Raw genomic sequence first — 20,586 nt, forward strand, 5'->3', positions numbered from 1 at the left:
TTCTTCTTCTTCTTCTTCTTCTTCTTCTTCTTCTTCTTCTTCTTCTTCTTCTTCTTCTTCTTTTTTTTTTTTTTTTTTGCAAGCCCTGGCAGCGATTGTTGTGCTTGCCGACAGCCGCCCACCCAACTCCTGCCAACAAAATGACATCTGCTTCTTAGACAAACGAGGCAGCCTTGCGGGGCAGGCTGGCCTGGGTTCAATCCAGCCCCTACTCTTAGTAGCCATGTAAGCTCAGCAGGGCCATCACTTCTGTACGTTTATGGCAGGTTGGGGTCCTCAGCCTGGGACCTATGTGATCCTGCTGCCTGTCAAGCATGGGTTCCTGCGGTTCTGCCTAAACCTGTCTTAGTCAGTGTTCTGTTGCTGTGAAGAGACACTATGCCCATGGACGTTCTTATAAAGGAAAGCATTTAGTTGGTGTCTGGCTTACAGTTTTAGAGGTTTAGCCCACCATCAGCATGGCAGAAAGCATGGTGGCCTGAAAGGCAGACATGGTGCTGAGAGTTGAGAGTTGAGAGTTGTACATCCAGATCCACAGGCATCAGGAAGAGAGAGACACTGGACCTGGCCTGAGCTTTTGAAATCTCAAAGCCAACCCTAGTAACACACCTATTCTAACAAGGCCACACCTCTTAACCCTTTCAAATAGTGTCGCTCCCTAAGCATTCAAATATATGAGCCTATTGGAGCCATTCTTATTCAAAGCACTACAGTACCCATGATCTTGGGTCTGTGTTTTTTCTCATGTGTATGTGTGTGTGTGTGTGTGTGTGTGTGTGTCCTCTGAGAAGGTGACAAGGCACTCACAGGATCTTGTCTTGGGCTTGACAAACAAGGGCACAGTGTTCTTAGGGATCCTTCGAGAAGCTGCGACCATGGTGAGAATCATGGGTTTTACTCTTTGCTGGCTCTTTGAAGGGACCCCTACTCAGTACTGCTCATACTTGTATCAGCTCAGCAAGATGGGCTTTTATGAGCTTGCCTGGAAACCCACTTCTCACATTTAACAAAGTCTAATGAGGATGGGGAGTTTCATTCTGAACCCGTTTCTTTTAGAGAATAAAAGGAGGATCTTGAGAGATGGTTCTGTTGGTAAAGAATGAAGCCTGTGTTTAAGCCTCCAGTATCCATGTTTTTAAAAAATAAATAGCTGGCATAGGCTGTGGAGACAGCTAAGTGGTTAAAAAAGTGCTCAAGCATAACCGCCAGAGTTTGGATCCCAGCACCCACGTTACAGTTGGGTGAGGCGGTGTAGTACATGGAGGACAGAGACAATCCCTGGCACCCCCTGGCTAGCCCTCCTAGCCTACTTGGCAAGTTCGAGGACAACGAGAGACTGCCTCAAAAGAAAAAAGATGGATGGCACCTAAAGACCAACACCTAGGGTTGACATAGCTCTTGTCTGGCTTCTGTGTGCATGTGCGTGCATGCAAAATGCTCACACAGACATGAACACACACAAAGCATAACGCAATTAAGCTAAGATGTTAAGAAACATGAGATAATGAGATCTGTAGGTGAATGGACGGGGCTGGAGACATTCTGAGCGAGGTCACCCAGACCCAGAAAGACACATGCACATTTTTTCTCTCATCTTTGGATGTTAGCTTTGAATTTTTAGATATGTGCATTTGGAATGCCAGCAGAGGTCAGGAATTTAGTAAGGGGCTTTGGGGGCTGGACGATTTTAAGGGAGAGGAGACAGAGCAGAGTAATATAAAGGGTTAAAGGTGATACTGAACAGGGAAGATTAAAGTGGGGTAGGGGCTGGAAAGGCAGGGTGGAGGAAGAAATATGGAGAGGGATAGCTGATGCTAAATTCATTTTGAAAAAGCCGCGTGGAAACCTACTAAGGAGGCTACCGTGTGTGTGTGTGTGTGTGTGTGTGTGTGTGTGTGTGTGTGTTAGACGGTTTGTTTTAGTGGAGTTAGCCTATAATGAGAAACTACACCTCAAGTAGATACCACGTGTTAACAAATAAAAACCTCAGTACCAGGAGTGAGTTATCTTTTTATCTCTTTTTGAGCTTTTGGCCAAAGGTATCGAATAAACACCAAGCATTACAGGCTTGCCAGCACTCTTGGTTATTCTCCTGAACTGGTGGGACCCTATTGCTTAAGACACTACATACTTGAGTAACAGAAAATGGAGAAACTAAGTTGGCACTCACCTAGAAGCTTCCCGACTGGCTAGTTTTCATAGTGGTAGAAGGTGCTGTGTGTACAACCACAAGAGAAAAGTATTCATCGATTTTATCCCTGTTTGAATATGTAAGTTATGGTAATGACCGGCTTGCTGTGCCCACTGGTGCACTAGTGGGACAGATGTTACAGGAGTGACGAGCTACTCTCTGATTGGTTCTAAGGCCTGCTCCATGAAATCTATACCTGACAGTGTAAATGTAGCTGAGAACTTGTGGCTAGGTAGGTCACAGGCCCTCGGGGAGACCTTAATACTGTTATTATGCTAAGCGGAGATAGTATTCGCTATAAAAAGAGTTCTAAAGACTTAGGACAGGGCATCCCTCAGCCCTCATCGGAGCAGCTTCTCCTTGCGGTGGATGGCAGTGAGCACAGAGACCCTCAACTGGCCAACATGCAGAGAGTGAGAGACTGTGGGGTGCTCCGCTCTAAAGGAGACATACCTCTCACACCCCTCCCCGCACCAAGGCTCAGGGATTTTCATGCTGGTGCAAACAGGTGGTAGATAACGGCAGTGAAATGGTGTCTTCTGGACACAGCAGGGCAGTTGCACGTATGACCTCACAGCAGTTGTGACAGGATGCTCAAAAACCGTGAAAGCCGAAGCCAGACAAAATCCCAACGTGGAGGGGAGGAGGTGGACAGGGTCCCATCAGTGGCTGAGGTGAGCTCTTGGTATTTCGTAGCTGCCAGGAGAGGAAGCGTCATCTTTCTTTAATGACTGCTCCCTGGTAGGTTGACCACACTCTGGGGCAGGCCTCCTCCCGAGACCAGCTGGGCCACCCTAACTGGGCGTGGAGGGGGTGGAGAATGAAGAAGAAAATTCTAAGCTTGGTGAATAGGGGAGGTGTGGGCTGAGGTGCACATGATCAAAATACATTGCATGAGCTTCTCAAAGAGCTAAGAAAATACTATTAAAGTATGAATAAGTAGTGTTAAGCTAAGAAATGACTAGGAAAGGTTTTATTATTAATGGGGTGGTTTCCAAAGTTTCCTTTTTTAAACCTGCGTGTTACCTGGTTGGGTTTTAGGTTTACTTTAGCACTGGTGACAGTGCTGAGCTCAGTGTCTTCAGCTAGCCATGGCTGTCATCACCCATTGTCCCGTGAGTTCCTAGCAGCTCTCCTTTGTGCCCTGTGCCACCACCCACTCCCCAGCCACTGCTGCTGACAGCGTCCTCATTGCTCAGAAAGTCCAGACTGGGAACTCAGTTCCATATGTCAGAAAAAAGCATCTGACTCCTCGGTGGACCCGTAAACACGTGACACCACGTGTTGCTGAGTTGTTGGGCTGGGGAGATGGCAGAGTCACCTTCTATATGTGCTGGCATGGAGCACTTCCCATTTAAAATACTCTCGGTGGCTTTTAATCCTGCTGAAGGGGAAAGAAAGGCAGCTCCTGTTAGTGAGAGGTCCCCAGAGCCGGCGAGTGAAGGCCCCTCCTCTTCTTCTACTGTCCCCTCCTGTCTCGTACTTCTTTAGCACCCATTTTCTTTGGTGAACTCCTTATGTAGCTGGGGATGGTCTTGAACTGCTCATCTTCTTGCCTCTGCCTCCCCAGTGCTGGGATTATAGGCAAGTGCTGTGCCAACACTGAGTTACACCCCTGAAGTCTCTTCTGTTCCTTAAAGGGCTTTGAAGCTCGAGCTTGGCTGGTGGCTCCTCTAGCTGGCCTGCTTCTCCACCTTTGCTTGCCTGGTCTCTTGTCGTTATGTGTGTGCGTATGTGAATGCAGGTGCCCATAGACTCCAGAAGAGGGCATGTGGTCTCCTGGAGCTGGAGTTACAGGAAGTTGTGAGCCACCCAGTGTGGGTTCTGGGAACCAAATCCAGGCCCTCTGAAAGAACAGCTCTAATCTGCTGAGCCATTGTCCAATCCCAATTTCTATTCATTTTAAATTAAGGAACAAGTCTTTGTTCTTGAGTAACAGGTAGAAAATGCCAAGAGGGCTGAGGAGATAGCCCAATCAAAGACCTGAGTTTGAACCCCAGAACATAAGTAAAAAACAAAACAAAACAAAAAAACAAGTATGGTGGCATGTCTTTATTATCCCAGGCCTGGGTAAGCAAAGACAGTTGATTCCAGGAGCTTGAGAGCCAGCCTCTGTGAGTTCAGGCTCACAAGAAACCCTTTCTCAATAAAACAAGGAAGACCCTGCCCAAAGAACATGCAAGGTTCATCTCCGGCCTTCACAGGCATGAGCACACAGGCGCATGTGTCCTCACATGTAATGGAGTCCTCGCACAGACAGAAGAGTGTGAAGGATATAATCCTGCACTGTCCCCTTCTCTCATGAAGAAAATGTAACATGCCAGAGGATGTGTGCTGTGTATGTAATATACACATGCAGTTTGGTTATCTAATTTTTTTGGAGGTTGGGTCTTCCTAGGTATTCCTGGCTAACCTTGAACTTTCAACCATTGTGCCTTAGCCCTCTGGGTGCTGCAATTACAAGTGTGTTTCACCACATTTGCTGGTTACTAGATGTGTATTCCCTCAGGCTATGCTCTCAAGTCTTTTTTTTTTTTTTTTTTTTCTTTTCTTTTTTTTGAGACAAGGTTTCTCTGTGTAATAGTCCTGGATGTCCTGGACTTGCTCTGTAGACCAGGCTGGCCTCGAACTCACAGAGATCCACCTGCCTCTGCACTCAGAGTGCTGGGATTAAAGGCGTGTACCATCACCCCCGGGCCTTCTCAAGTCTGTTTTAAGGGCTGACATTTCAAGGCTGGGTCATGAATGCATGTCAACCTCATTTCGTGATTCCAAGCAGCTGATTTGTTCCCCCACCCTTCTTTTATTTAGAAATCAGTGTTCTAGAAGATACTGCGCCCTTGTCCCTTTTCTTCCTAGTGGAGGGGTGTGCAGGTCAGTCTCCATCCTGGCTGTGGCCCTCTGCCGACTCTGGCTCCCTGTGTCCTGCTCATTATGGAAGTGACCACATGTTTTCCACAGGAGATGCTGGAAGTGTCCCCGGCTTCCTGAGTTGTCACTCCCACGGGCACATTCTACTTATCTGCCTGCCAGTGAGGCTGGTCTCCAAGAAAACGCCCTCAGAGACCAGAGTTCTCTGAACACCTGCTGATTGACAGTGTGGGGTATTTTTATTTGAAACAACTGTTGATTCGTTCACATGTGTCTTGGAGACACGTAACCTTGACCTTTGTGTGGGAACCTTTGTCATTGTTTTAAATGGCAGACAATGGAAAGGAGGTCGCTTCGCCCTTGACAGTACTTGGGAATGGCATGTAGGGTAATACCAAGTAAGAGCATGTGTCATCCACGTGTTGAAATGCAGTACATGGGCTTTTGACACTGCTTCTGCTCAGAGCTCTATGATGAATTTACCTGACAACTGATTACTTCCACAAAGGGTCAAACACTGTAGGTTTCCACTCGGCTTTTTCAAAATGAATTTAGCATCAGCTATCCCTCTCCATATTTCTTCCTCCTCCCTGCCTTTCCAGCCCCTACCCCACTTTAATCTTTCCTGTTCAGTATCACCTTTAGCCCTTTATATTACTGTGTTCTGTCTCCTCTCCCTTAAAATTGTCCAGCCCCCAAGGCCCCTTACTAAATTCCTGACCTCTGCTGGCATTCCAAATGCACATATCTGTCTGTCTGTCGTGTGTGACTGACTAGGTGTGTCAGCAAGGACAGCTGGAAGGTAAATTATTTCCATCCACGGTTACTGTTGTTTGTCCCATAATATAGAACATTGGAGAGGGAAGGGGGACACTCATCCCCGGAGAAGACAGAGAGGACCTTTAACTGCTGAGCCATCTCACGGGCCCCAGGTCGTTTTAGTAGCCTTTACTTCAGGAGGTGTGACTTTACTACCAAATGGTGCACATGGTAGTCTGGGAGGAGAATGTGTAGCTCAAGGCCGGCCCGAGTTACATGATTAGTTTAGGGACAACATGGCTTACATGGTGAGACTTGGTGTCTCTGAAAATCCAGAACTAACGACAAACTCCCATCTCCCTGTATGGCCCTAATCACCTCTGAAAAGCTCTTACTAAGCTGAATTCAGTGCCGGTGCCTTGTGATGTGTCTGTCGGCTTTGCTCGTGTGTGGGTATTTATTCATAATACGTTATTATTATGGTATTATTATCCATAATATGTTACTGTCTTTTTTCCTCCTGAGCCATCTCTCCACTCCCTGCAGTGTATCTTAACAGCACACCTTTATTCTCTCTCTCTGTGTATGTGTGCACGACACAGTGTGTGTGTGTAGGTCATAGGATGACTCTAGTGTCTGTTTTCACTTTCCACCTTGCCTGAGGTAGGGTGTCTTTTGATGTTCACTGCTGCTTGCCAGGCTTTCTGGCCTGAGAGCATCTTTGACCCCTCCTGCCTCTGCTTCCCATCCCCTGTGATAGCACTGGGATTACAGATGAATGGTACTATATCAGTTCTTCTGTGGGTGCTGGGGTTTTTCTAGTACAAAATTCCAGTTTTTTTCCACAATCCTTTCAAAAATGCTCTTCCACAGCGCTCTCCCATGCCTTGGTACTAAAAACTCTCTCATTTGGGGTTTCTACTGCTGTGATAAAGCACTGTGACCAAAAGCAATTTGGGGAAGAAAGGGTTTGTCTCAGCTTACACTTCTCCATCATAGTCCATCACTGAGGAAAATTGGGGGAGAAACTCAGCGCAGGAACGTGGAGGCAGGAACAGAAGCAGAAGCCATGGAGGAGTGCTGCTCACTGGCTTTGTCCAAATGACTTGCTCAGCCCACTTTCTTATTTATACAAGTCAGGACCGCCTGCCCAGGAATGGCACCACTCAAAACATGCTGGGGCCTCCCACATCACTCATTACTTAAAAAAAAAAATAAGTGTCCCACAGACTTGCCTACAGGAAATCTGGATGAAGGCATTTCCTCCATGGAGGCTCCTCTTTCCAGCTAACTATAGCTTATGTCAAGTTCACAAAACAAAACAAAACAAAAAACCTAACCAGGACAGTTGGAGTATCACTTCGTATCTCAGCCTGGCCTGAAGCTGACGGTAGCCTAAGTCTTAAACTCATGGTTATCCCCCTGCCTCAGCTTCCCGAGTGCTGGGATTAGAGACATGAGACACTGCCTAGGCAGGACCAGTATTTAGACATTAGTGAGGCAAGGGGTAAGAAAGCATAGATCATTAGGCTGCTTGTTGATTCTTTGCTGGGAGCTTTGGGAGAGCTTTCTGTTTCTGCGTGCTGTGAACGTTAGCACTACTGACAAGTCCCTATGAGGTACCCTCACAGGGCACAGAAGTTGCTCCCGACTTCAGAGGCCAGTCTGTGTGTCAGATAAAGGACGTAGGTGGGTGTTTACATAGTGTCTCTCCCTGGCTCTTTCTCTCTGAGTCTAGAGTTGCTTATGGACTTTGGGACAATGCCACATAGCAGTGGAGATGGATACAGAGTGATGGGTACATTAAGCTTCTATCAAATGTCCTAGAAAACAAAATCAAACAAAAAAACCTATCAGATGGTGTTGCTAGATTATCAAAGGATTAGCCTGGCTATTACTTTTGGATTTACGTGGTAGAGCAAATCCAAAAAAAAGTATTGTTTTTTTTTTTTTTTTTCTTTAGGAAGATGTTACCGTTTAGCATTTTCCTTCTTCCATTTGTTAATTTGTCTATTCTCTCACAACTTGCCTACATTTTCGTTTCTGACTGATGAATGTGTCTTGGTGCAAGCCTGCATGACTGTCATACTTGCTTGACTACACTAGTAGGGTGACTACCTCGTAACAGCAGACAACTAACATTTATATAATGTTTCATGGCACAGGAAGCTCTTTGGTGTGTTTCTTCTCTTTTCTATGTAGGCAGCCTCATGAGGTGGGAGTTACCAAAGCCTTGTGTATTAGTCAGGGTTCTTTAGAGTCACAGGAGATTTATTGGAGTGAACTTACAGGCTGCAGTCAAGCTAATCCAGCAATGGCCAGCTGGGAAGGGAAAGTTCAAGAATCTAGTAGTTGCTTAGCTTCACAAGGCTGGTGAAGCTGTTTATGCTGCTGGTCTTCTGTTTATGCTGGAATCCCAGAGAAGGAGGCTCCAATGTCAGTGAAGGAATGGATGTGGTAGAAAGTCAATGGCAAGCAGACAAAAGAGCAAAACCTTCCTTCTTCTATGTCCTTATATAGACTTCCAGCACAAGGTGTGGCCCAGATTAAAAGGTGTGTGACTTCCTACCTCAAAGGTCTGGACTAGAAGTGGATTCAACCACTTCAGATCAAAGAGAAAATCTCTCACAGGTGTGCCCTCCATTTCTGGAGTTCATTTCAGATATTGTCAAAGAATAGCTATCACACCTTGTTTCCTGAGAACACGGAACCCAGGACCTCTCAGGGACTGCATCAAGCACAGAACTGGATAGTTCATGACTATCCAGTCATCAAGGGATACAAATTCCATGTATCCCTTACCTCCGCAGCACAGCTAAAGCTTCAGATTCTTTAACAGAATTTACATTTTATTGAGAAAAAAAAATGGAACTTTTTTCTTCTGGTCACAATATATGGTGCTTGATTTAACAAATCAATGGGCAGTATGTATCTACTATTGAGTACAGCTGTGCTAGAGAACATCTTTATTTAGAAGAAAATCATTTGAAGGCACCTCTAATGACCAAGAGAATGCTATGCTTTTCTTCTTCTCTCCCTCCTCCCTCCCTTCCTCTCTTCCTGCGAGCTCACTCTGTAGCCCAGGCTGGCTCAAGCTCATGGTCCTCCTGCCTCACGGTCCTTAGTGCGGAGATCACAGGTGTGCTCACTACACTTGATGTTAGTTTAAGGAATCTTGATAGGTGTTGTCTCACGTTGGTTTTCCTTTTATGTTTCCTTTATTATTTTATACACCAGTGTGTTTCATGCATGTCTGTGTACCCGTTGCATCCCATTTCCTTTTTTTTTTTTTTTCTGGAGGGGTGAGACTAGCAGGGGTTTAATAGCATCCACTTCCTTTGAAGAAGATCAAAGTAATCAGAGTCATGTTAGGCAAAGCGAGAGAAAGAAATACGAAGCCGAGACAGAAAATCAAGCACGTGGAGTGTAAACATCAGCCTTGACTTCACTCTAATGAAATAGCTTCATGTGTTTTCAAATGTGGCAGGAGAGATGAGAAGAGAAACAGACTGGAATCTAATTCTGAGACTTCCAGGCTGTATATACTTGGGAAAATGACTTGTGATTAGCTTTTACGCTGTGAGACGGCAGTCCTGGTAAATAAGTTGAAGTGGCTGGTAGAAGCAGTTACTATCCACGCTCTTGCCTGCGTACCAGGCATGCCAGTTACTCTTTCTATCGCTGTGACGAACACCTGAGGAAAAGTTCGGTGGAGGAGGAAGGGTTTATTCCGGCTCCTGATTTCAGTGCTCTTGGTCCATGGTTGGCCAGCTCCATCGCTGTGGTCTCTGGTGGACTGTGTGTGGCAGAACGCAGTTGCTCACCTCACTACATTGAGGAAGCAGAGAGAGAATGTGCCACAGGCCTCCTCTTCCTCTTTTTATTCCATCTAGTCCCCGGCCTACTGGCTGCGGCAGCTCATGGGCAGGGCAGGTCTCTCTCCTTAGTGAATTCTGGAAACTCGCACATACCCAGAAGTTCCACTCAAACCGCGAATAGAGATACCCTTCCTGACATGCAACGATGCATGGCTCCTCTCTGTCTCCCTTCCCTGCTCTATGTGAGCTGTCAGACACACAGGTTTCTAGGGCCCGGAGTATCTCACCTGGAGAGAGAATAGCCTGCACACTCAGTAAGCACGGAGCTCTACTGGTGGGTGGGAAGCCTTTCGAGGTCCAGCCGGAGTCACTGTAGCCCGTTGCTGAGGTTGACCCTTATCATTCACTTCCTCTTCCCGTTGTCTGTGTCTTGATGACTTGGCCAGCTCTCCTTGGTAACGTTATGTACCCTGTCTCTTTCTTCTAGAACTCTGAAGGTGGACTCTATGTATGCATGAATACATTTTTGGCCTTTGGAAGGGAACACGTTGAAAGACATTTTCGAAAAACTGGACAGAGCGTATACATGCACCTGAAAAGGCACACGCGAGAGGTGAGACGGGTGTTTGGAGAGACTTCCTGCGCGTTCCTCCACAGGGGGTTTCACGGCACTCTCAGAACTCGCCATTCTCTTCAGTGGCCGGGCACTGCAGCAGTTTGTAGGCGCTCTGAGGTTCCCTCCCGCCCAGTCCTTACCTTAGCCAGTTTTATTTTCCTTCTTATAGACCACCAGTTGGAATTAAGAAGCTGTGTGGTGGAGTGATGAGAAAAAGTAACCTTAAGTTTAAAAAATATAAAAAGAACAAAGCTAACATATCCCAGTATATTTTTTTAAATAAGAGAAAGAACAGACTTGAAAGTTCATATCCCTTTGTTTCTTTAAAAAAATCATAATTTTTATTTATTCTTGAAAATTTTATACATTTATACAATAAAGCATGATCACAACTACCCCACTTCTTCCTCCAGCCTACACCCCTAAGGTGCTGCCAACATGTTCCTTCCCATAATCCATGTTCTATCTCTTTTGATAACCCACTGAGTCCGATTGGTGCCACCCATATGGGTGTGCGACCATCCTCTGGAAAGTGGGACATCTGTCAGTGGCCAAACCTTGAGAAAAGAACAACTCATCCCCTCCAGCAGCTGCCAACAGCTGGTAGCTCCTCAGTAAGAGGTAGGGCCTTGAGAGCGCGTGCTTAGCCTGTGCTGGGACTTGGGTTGGCTCGATCTTATGGAAGTTTTGTGCAGGTAATCGCTGCCGTCATGAGTCAGTGAGTTCACAAAGTGCTGCCTCCCACTCTTCAGTTCTCACATTCTTTCTCTTCTTCCACGGTGTTCCCTCAGCCTTTCGTGGTGATGGCTTGATAAAGATGCCCCACTTAGGACTGAGCATTCAGTCTCCTACTCTCAGCGCTTTGACTGGTCCCAGATCTCAGCACTGATTGACTGCCCACTGCAGAAAGAAGTTTCTTTGACCAAGGTCTAGAGCAGTCTAGGTCTGTGTGTAAACGTAAATATTTAGAAAGCAGTGAATGACAAGGCTGTTTAGCAGAATAATAATAGCAGGCTCAACCTTAGGGCCTATGACCTACCCAGCCATGCACTTTTGACTAGGGTCATATATAGTACCAGGCATGGGTTTCTCACCCATGGAGCAGGCCACAAATCTAACCAAAGAGCAGTTAGTTACCCTGTAGCTGTCATGCTGCTATTGCACCAACATTGCCTGGCAGGCAGATGTTCCCTTCTGCAAGGTCCAGCCCTCAATAAGACCAGTGATTGCTTTTTTCACTCAGGAGCTTGCCTAGGAACTGTGAAGTCTAGCCAGTGGAGAGGATGATTCTTGGCCTGTCTGAGACTGATTTCTTTATGTCCTGTAGCCAGATGTGTGGCCTGTTCAGCAATAGGGTCTTACCATGCAATTATGGTGGGCGACCAAGGGCAATGGCAATAGCCTGTGCTGTTTTGAAGACCTGTGGGGGCCCCCAATCCTGCATTTGGTAACCCATGTCTTCTAGGAGTGGCGTTGTCCTCCTCTGCACAGTAATTCTGTTTGAAGTTGGCTTACTAACTAGTGGGTTTTGATTAAACCACCCTAAGCTCTGGGATTACAGGTGTTTGCTCCCAGGCCATTTTCTGTAGTGCTGGGGATTGACCTCGGGCTTTGTGTATTCTAGGCAAGCCCTCATCTCCACATCCCCAGATCCTGTTGGAGCCCTTCATGCCCCCAAGGTGTGACCATCACTCATTCTCGTTATTTTCATGCATATCTGCATTTCTGTATGTAGTGTGGTTGTGCATTTTAAAGCTATGGATGCATGTCATCACACTCACCCATGATTTCACACACCACCTCACCACTCAGTGTTATAGAATCCAGCCTTACTGAGCCACAGGTGAATTTATTTACTTCATATTTACTAAGAGAGGTGTAGTGTTTTCTCCTAGGATTATCTGTCAGCTCCTTTCTTCTCCTATTGCTGAATGTTTAGGTTGCTTCTGTTCTTTGTTGTGACAAGCAATACGGTGGCAAACATTTTAGTGCATTTTCTACAGAAACCCTTGTACAAAGATTTCTGTAAGAAACTTACCTAGTGATTCTGTTGGCTTGTGGGCGCCAACAGCCACATTTTTGTCAGGAGAAGGCTAATTCTCCCCAGGGTGTTAGTGCCAGCGTATCTTCCTTTCTCCTATTGGTGAGGAATTTCTGTTTGTCCCACACCCTCAGCATTTTTTGGCCAGACTTTCAATCTTTCGAAACCAGTCTAATGGTTGTGAAGTGACACAAAAATATTTTACATTTCTTTCTGTGATGATTGGATACTTTCTTATGTGTTTATCAGTCATTTAGAAAATTAAGGTTATCTTTGAGTGTTATCTTAGTTACTTTTCTGGGAAGGGGGACAGAGAGAGGGGGGGAAGGAAGAGAAGAGTGGAAGGGAGAGAGGAAAGGGGAAAGAGAGCGAGTGGTAGAGGGAGAGAGAGGGCAGGGGATGGGATGGGCAGCCCATTCCCAGTGACACACTTCCTTCAACAAGGTCACACTTTCCAATCCTTCCCAAAATAGTTCCAGAAGACTATTCAAATACATGAGCCTGTGGGGCCATTCTTATTCAAAACACTCCAGGTTTGTGTGTGTGTCTATGTGTAGAGGTCAGAGGACTTTTAAAACTGACTTTTAAAACTCAGTTTTCTCCTTCTACTATGTGTTTCTGAAATTAAACTCAGGTCATTAGCTTGTATAGCAAATGCTTTTACTCCTTGAGCCATCTCTGGTCTCTTACTTTTGTTACCACTTTTATTTTTACATTGTTGCAGATTTATTTGATTGTTGATATTGTTAGTTTTCAAATATCCATCTTATATAATTCTAATAATTTATAAACTGCCTTGGATCTTCTAAATAACCATTTCTGGTTTGAGTTTTACTTAATTTCCCACATTACCCTACCTGATAGGCCAAGGAGTCACTGTTTCAAAGGTAAACTTTGGAATCATTTGATTTTTGTCCTGATATTGTGCGGCCTATGTGTTTCTTCTGTTGTATTCTGTGATAATTCTTATAAGGTTCAGGTAGTTTCACGTCTTAGTGTGAAGTGAAATTTAAATGGGAGCCCAGAGATTTTACTTGTTCCGGGTCACAGGCGTGGAGGTGGCATTGTGGACTGTTGGTGACCTCATTTGTGTGATTCTGCATCTCAGCTTTTACGTTAGACATTCCAGCCTTTGATGACAGCCTCCACTCATTTTTGCCCTTTTGCTTGTGTGTTCCTATTTTGATCTGCTATTCTCTGGGCTCCAGGCCTCTAGGCCTGTCACTTGCTCAGCTTGCCTCTTATGACTCACGGCTTAAAACACCACATCAACAACAGTCTCCTTAGCTGACCTTTGGCTTTAACAATGCTCCAGATGTTCCCCAGTTGAGGCATTGGTGCTTCCCTGCACAAATGCTGGAACTCTCCCGCCACAGTGGGGCTTGGGATGATGTCAGTGCATTTTGTGTTATTGTAAGAGGCAGACTAGCTTTATAAAGAAAAGAGATTCATTTATCTTGTAGTTTGGGGGTCTCAAAATCCACAAGACCCCCCGAAGTGCTTGTAGATGGCAGAGTATGTGTGCACAGAAGTCACAGTATGAGACAGGAAATCGGAATGACTGGGATTCCACAATTCCTTCTGAGGCTGTATCCTGGTTGTCCAATTTGCCTCATTTTTAAAGTTCTCACCATTGCCCAATACCATGCAAAGGGCCAAACTTATAAGATAAGAGCCTTTGAGTGGGAGGTAGGAGACACAATGTCTAAAACTCAGCAGCGCAGTTCCAGAGTCCTGGCCTTGCTCTTCTGTCAGGGTGCCTCACTTGCTGTGTCCTCTCCCGCTCCCCTGAGTGGCCAGTGAGTGCCAGCTGCTTCTCTCATGTCTTAGTGGTGCTGTGGTCATAGTGTTTAGACCTGGACTCTACAGAGTCTGCTGACCTGTGACTGCAATGCATGGGACACATTTCTTGCCTTCTAGAAGCTTCTGCCTGTGGTTTTCATCTCTTCCCCCCTCACCCTGACAGAAAGCTACATTCACCTGTTATTGGGGTTCCAGTTTCCCCCTGCTCTGGGGAACTCTGCTTAGATTGACTTTCTTTTTATTTCCCTCTATTATTATTATTATTATTATTATTATTATTATTATTATTATTATTTACAATTTATTCACTTTGTATCCTGCCTGTACCCCCTTCCTCATCTCCTCATGGCCTTCCTCCCTCTTTCCCCCCTACGTCCCTTCCCTAGTCCACTTATAGGCGAGGTCCTTCTCCCCTACTATTTGACCTTAGCCTGTCAGGTCTCATCAGGACTGTCTGGATCCTCTTTTTCTGTGGCCTACCCTGGAGATGAGCAAAAAGTAGGCAACTAAGTTCATGCCAGACACTGTCCCTGCTCCCCTTACTAGGTAACCTCTAGGGAGACTGAGCTGCCCATGGTCTACATCTGAGCAGGGGGTCTAGGTCCTCTCCATGCATGGTCCTTGGTTGATTCATCAGTCTCTGTAGGCTCCTTGGGCCCAGATTTTTGGCTCTTTTGTTCTTTCTTGTGGAGCTCCTGTCCCCTCCAGGTCTTTCTGTCTCCTTCTTCTTCCATAAGATTCCCTGCACTCTGCTCAAAGTTTGGCGATAAGTCTCAGCCTCTGCTTCGATTCCCTGCTGGGTAGAATCTTTCAGAGGCCTTCTGTGGTAGGCTCCTGTCCTGTTCCCTTTAGATTCCACCTTACACCCATCAGAATGGCTAAGATAAAAAACTCAGGTGACAACACATGCTGGAGAGGTTGTGGAGAAAGGGGAACCCTCCTCCATTGCTTGTGGGAATGTAAAGTTGTACAACTACTTTGGAAATCAATCTGGTGCTTTCTCCGAAAACTAGGAATAGTGCTACCTCAAGAGCCAGCTATACCACTTCCTGAACATATACCCTAAAGATGCCCCACCATTCAACAAGGACATTTGCTCAGCTATGGTCATAGCAGCTTTATTTGTAATAGCCAGAATTGGGAAACAACCTAGATCTCCGTCAACCGAGGAATGGATGCAGAAATTGTGGTACATTTACACAATGGAGTACTATTCAGCTATTAAAAACAAGGACACATACAATTTGCAAGCAAATGGATGGAACTAGAAAAGATCATCTTGATTGAGGTAACCCAGAAGCAGAAAGGTATATACTCTCCGATAAGTGGATATTAGCCGTATAGTGTAGGATAAACATACTAAAGTCTATAGTCCTAAAGAAGCTAAACAAGGAAGAATCTAGGGAAGAGGCTTAATCCTCATTCAGAAGGGCAAACAGGATAGTTTGACTTTCTTTTGTTTGGTTTCTTTCCTTTGGTCTTCCAACAGAACCTCAGCAGAATAACCCCTCCCCTTCCTATCCTGCTGTAGTTAGATCGTGATCTTCAACTGAAGCCTCTTTAAACACATTCTCTCCCCAGTCACCATGTGTCTTCTTTCAGGCCTCAGGGCCTAACACTGTGCCTGACTGAGTAATGCTGCTGATCACGGGAAGCACCTGGCTTGTCAGTGAGTGTTTGGTTGTCATACCTGCTGGATACACGTTAGGTCTGAAGTTACTTTACATTCTAGGTATTTGAAGATTTGAGAGTGTTTCTCACCCTCCTTTCTTTCTTCTTTTTTTTTTTTTTAACTTTTACTAATTACACTTTATTCACTTTGTATCCCCCCATAAACCCCACCCTCCTCCCCTCCTAATCTCACCTTCCCACCCCCTTCTTCACGCATGCCCCTCCCCAAGTCCACTGATAGGGGAGGTCCCCCTCTCCTTCCTTCTGTTCTTAGTCTATCAGATCTCATCAGGAGTGGCTGCATTGTCAGCTTCTGTGGCCTGGTAAGGCTGCTCTCCCCTCAGGGGGAGGTGATCAAAGAGCAGGCCAATCAGATTATGTCAGAGGCAGTCCCTCTTCCCATTACTATGTAACCCACTTGGACACTAAACTGCCATGTCACCCTCCTTTCATTGACATCATTCTTTCTTGTCTCCTCCCTTTTCTGTCTGCCTTTTAAGCTCATGGCCTTCCTTCCTTCAGTCACTAGTTATTTGCCTTTCCTAGGATGGTACATGGACAGTCTGTCTTCTTTCTCTGAAGACGCATATCTCCATGTGTTCTCCATGTCCTTGTTTGGCTGTATGAAGTAGAGGCTTCCAAATAAATCGCTTCCTGGAACTGGATTGGACCATCCAAATCTGACCTCTGCTTTTCTTCTCAGGAAGCTCCTCAGGTTCAGCATGCCAGACTACACCCAGATATCTTCTCAGCCAGTGTTGTCCTTCCTTGTGAGTTCCAGAGAGCCAGACAGTTTTTGGGGACAGGGTTGTTTTCCTGTGGCTCTTCCTTGTAACCAGGTCTTGTTACCTGAGCTTCCCACACAGCTCTGAAGTCCATCCTGTCTCCATCAACCCTGCTGCCATTGCATAGTGCTCCTGTGGTAGATGTGTCCTGTAACTTGCTGATTAATCTTCCTTTCTTTAAAAGTAGTTTTCACTCTTACACAGGCTATACCAATGCTTTGTGATCTTTCTAAACGTGTATCACTGTTAACTTTTGTCATCTGACGTGCCTTCAGCACAAAGTCCAAACTCTTCGGTGTAATTACAAGGTGCTCATGATTGGCCCCCAGCCTTTCAACCCTTTCTTACTAATACCACCAAATTTTTATTCTCCACATGCCTATTTCTCCTGTCTGGAATATACTATGATTTAATGCCTATGTATGTCTTCTCTACATGTATGTGTGTTTTTTCTCTACTTCTTTCCTTACTTCTCTTATACCTGTTCTATTCTCTGTAGTTAAAAATAGCCATTCATCCACCTATGCATTATTCCATCCATCCATCCATCCATCTGCCCATTTGTCTGTCCATCCATCCATCCATCCACCCATCCTATCTCCCATCCACCTACCCATTCATCCATTCATCCATTCATCTACCCATTTGTCCATCTCTTGATCTATTTATCCACCTACCCATCTGTGTCTATCATCCATCCATCCACCCATCCATCCATTTACTGATCCATCCCATTTACTGATCTGTCTATTTGAGGACCAATACTATTTTTACATGATTGGTCCTGATCTTGCCTTTACCTCCAGATAAACCAACCATTTCCTCCATTAATTGTACTATCTCTTGTACTTAGTACTTCTCACAACCTATGGTGCTTTCTGTCTACCCTGAGTTACCCTCTGTGTTGGTAGCTTCTTTAAGAGAAGAACCATATGCCTGTTCAGTTTGCTCTCATACAGAACCTGACAAACAGGCACAGTGCTAATTGCTGAGAGAGGAGTTTCAGTGCCTGAGTCCTGCATTAGGAGTAGGGACAATGGTCTTTAGTTGGATGTCTTACTCTTCTTCCCCCGTCACTGTTCTACTAATCTGAGTCTAAGGTTTGGACCTACCATGAGGGAGAGGCACATATTCCGGTCACTCTCCATGGGGTTCCATCATGCAGAAATAGAGATGGAAGAACATGGTCTGTAGAGAAAAGAATCTCTACAGTGTTTGTAGAGACAAGTGGCCCATGGATTATGAAGTGAATCTTTGGTCCAGGTTTTGCTTTATTACCCCCTCCCCACCACTTTTTGAGGGAGGTGAGTGGTGGGGAGGGGGCTGAAGTTCTGAGATCATGGAGGAGAAGGATTCTAAGACAGGAGACACACAGTTAGCATTGGAGTTTGGAGAGACATTTCTTTCCTGTAATTTTGAGACTGGTATCAGGAGAACTGTAAACCCATAGTAGAAGCCATTAAAACAGTATGATAATTACAAAGATGACTTGGCTTTCAGTATCAAATAATAAAATGTGGGAAGGTAGACTTAGGACTCCAAAGACAAGTAAGTGAGAAAACAAACAAATACCATGTGCACAGCATGGACTTGACTCATGTGGCTGTGTGAAAAGGTGATGGGGGTGGGCCTTACTTACAATGAATCTATGTTCTCGAATAGCCAAGAAGATATGTGGTATGAAAACAGACTGAGTGAAAGAAAATTATCACAAGCACACTCAGCTGGTGCTGTCCAGTCATTTGATGGCCACTTACTCATTGCTGCTGAGGACTCCTATCATTGGCGGAGGGCATGGCAGCTAGCCCTCTGGTGGCCCTCCAAAAACCATTTAGATAGAGCGACATATATTTTCAGATGGTCAGAATGTAAGTGACTGTGTATAGTTAATCAATCGTGGAACAGTTGCCGTTAAGCATACCCAGGGTCAAGGGCTGAGAATCCCTGTGAAGGCAAGGGAACAGGTAGCTCACTCTGGTTTCTTCCCCAAGTCTGTTCCTCAGCATGGACTCCAGCTCTCCCAGGAAGGCGCACTGACCACTGAATGTTCAAGAATGATCTTCGTCTGAATCTCTGCTTTGTGCTTCCTTTTCCAAGAGGGATCGCTTGATAACTCGATGAAAACAATCCACAGGGCCAAGAGAATGACCCTCCCCCTATCTTCAAGGATCCGGGTCCTGTCATCTACTTTTCCCGGCATCTCTAGTTCAGGGGGAATGTTTCTCGTGGCCGTTTATTCTTGGGAACCTGTGGGTCACACATTTTCTTATTGAACTGTTTATTTTATGGTCTGTATTTTAACGATCTGTTTTGGTTTTGTTTCAGAAGGTAAGAGGCGCATCTGGTGGAGCTTTACCCAAAAGGAGGAATTCCAAGATATTTTTAGGTAATGTATTTATCAATAGTGTGCATGCTGTATTCCATCTTCCTCTGTCTTCTTGTCTCCAGTGATAGGCATGAGGTACCCTGGTTTGTCCCTCCGCTTTTCATTTCTCTAGCAGTGAAGGGTGCTTTGAGCATGGAGCCAGACCCAGGGCTTTGAAGCAATTATGGCAGCTAGAGAGGAATTCTGGTCTTGTTTGTGGTCGTTTTCTGTGTGCCTCCTGTCTCTGTCTCTCTGTGTGTTTTCTATCTGTGTCGGTTTCTGTCTCTTACTGTCTCTGTGTGCTCCCTCCCCACCCCACTCCTGCAGTCCAGTGGTTGATGTCAGGTGTCTTTCTCAATCAGTCACCCTCCTTATTTTGTGGACGAGGTCTCTTCCTGGACCTGAGCTTAGCCATCCAGTTAGCCTGGCCGGCTAGCAAGCCCCAGAGGTCCTCCTATCTCTGCCTCCCTCACACAGGGCTTTCAGCCTTATGCCTGCCCCTGGAGTGATTGCTCCCCCAGCACCTGCCACTGCTATCTTTATATGACTTTTTGCCAGTCAGATGACATCAGTGATATCCTAATGGAGGTAGAAATCATTAAATAATTTCACTCTGTTGTTACGGTAATTTCAGATTTTTGAGACGGGGTCTCATGTAGCCCAGGCTGCCCTCATACTCACTGTAGTAGAGGTTGACTGTGGACTTCTGATTCTATTACTTCTATCACCCAAGAGTTAGGATTACTGGTGTATCTCACTATGGTCAGCCTTTTAAATTAACAAACAAAAACAAACAAACCAAAAACAAAATGAACAAACAAACGAAACCCCTCCGAAAACATTTTATTTGGTTGCATGAAGGACCTCTTTGCTTTCAAAGTTGGTATTGAAAAAATTTGAGCTTTCATTTTTCTAGCGATTATTTTGATTGCAAAGCTCATTGTCGAGTAAGGGTTTGAAAAATGAATGGGAAGGCAGCCTCTGAGGCCTTGTTGCTGCTCACCGCTGCATTCAGTGGGGCCTTTGCTACGAGCTACAGTCTATGTTTCCTCAGCTGTCCACAGCTCAGAAAACTGCAGGGTTCTCTGAAACTCACAGGACCATTGGATGCTCCCATGTTTGTGCAGACGCAGTGCAAACATCCACAGCTGCTGTAAGTGTGTTACTGTGATGGTGGTGCCATGCCCAAAAAAAAGGTTCATACTCTGCTCTCTCTTCCTGCTTCTGCAGTGTTCCCCAAAGCTTGGTGAATATGGTCTAAATGTTTTGTCTAGGGATGAGCAGTCCTTTGTCATATATATATATATATACACACACTTATATGTGTATATATGTATATAAACATATATATAAATAAACCATATATGTATATATATGGTTTAATATATGTAACTATATATATATATATTGTGTTTCTATATCCCCAACCATGTATGTGTTTTAAGATATATGTTTTAATATATGTTATTATATATGTTTAAATATATACTGTATTATTATATAGCATATAATAATATAATTTACATATTATATAATAAAATAATATAAAATATATATTATATAATAATATAATGTACTTTTTATATTATATAATTATACATATTAATTATATTATATTAATTATATTATATTATATTATATTATATTATATTATATTATATTATAT

At 44.8% G+C, this 20,586-nt stretch overlaps 1 protein-coding gene across 2 annotated transcripts in view; it reads left to right on the forward strand.

Moving 5' to 3' along the window:
- The window catches only part of Usp13 (ubiquitin specific peptidase 13), a 94,401-nt gene that overhangs the window by 9,146 nt on the left and 64,669 nt on the right, over positions 1-20,586 (forward strand). The window contains exons 2-3 of one of the 2 annotated variants that reach the window (XM_055626119.1): positions 10,127-10,252; positions 18,881-18,941. In XM_055626119.1, the coding sequence (XP_055482094.1) occupies positions 10,127-10,252; positions 18,881-18,941 (187 nt within the window). The remainder of the gene's footprint in view (positions 1-10,126; positions 10,253-18,880; positions 18,942-20,586) is intronic. The other variant, XM_055626120.1, reaches the window with a different exon arrangement.

This window comes from Psammomys obesus, unplaced genomic scaffold (genome assembly GCF_907164565.1).
Source record: "Psammomys obesus unplaced genomic scaffold, mPsaObe1.curated_primary_1811, whole genome shotgun sequence".
NCBI classification, from domain to species: domain Eukaryota; kingdom Metazoa; phylum Chordata; class Mammalia; order Rodentia; family Muridae; genus Psammomys; species Psammomys obesus.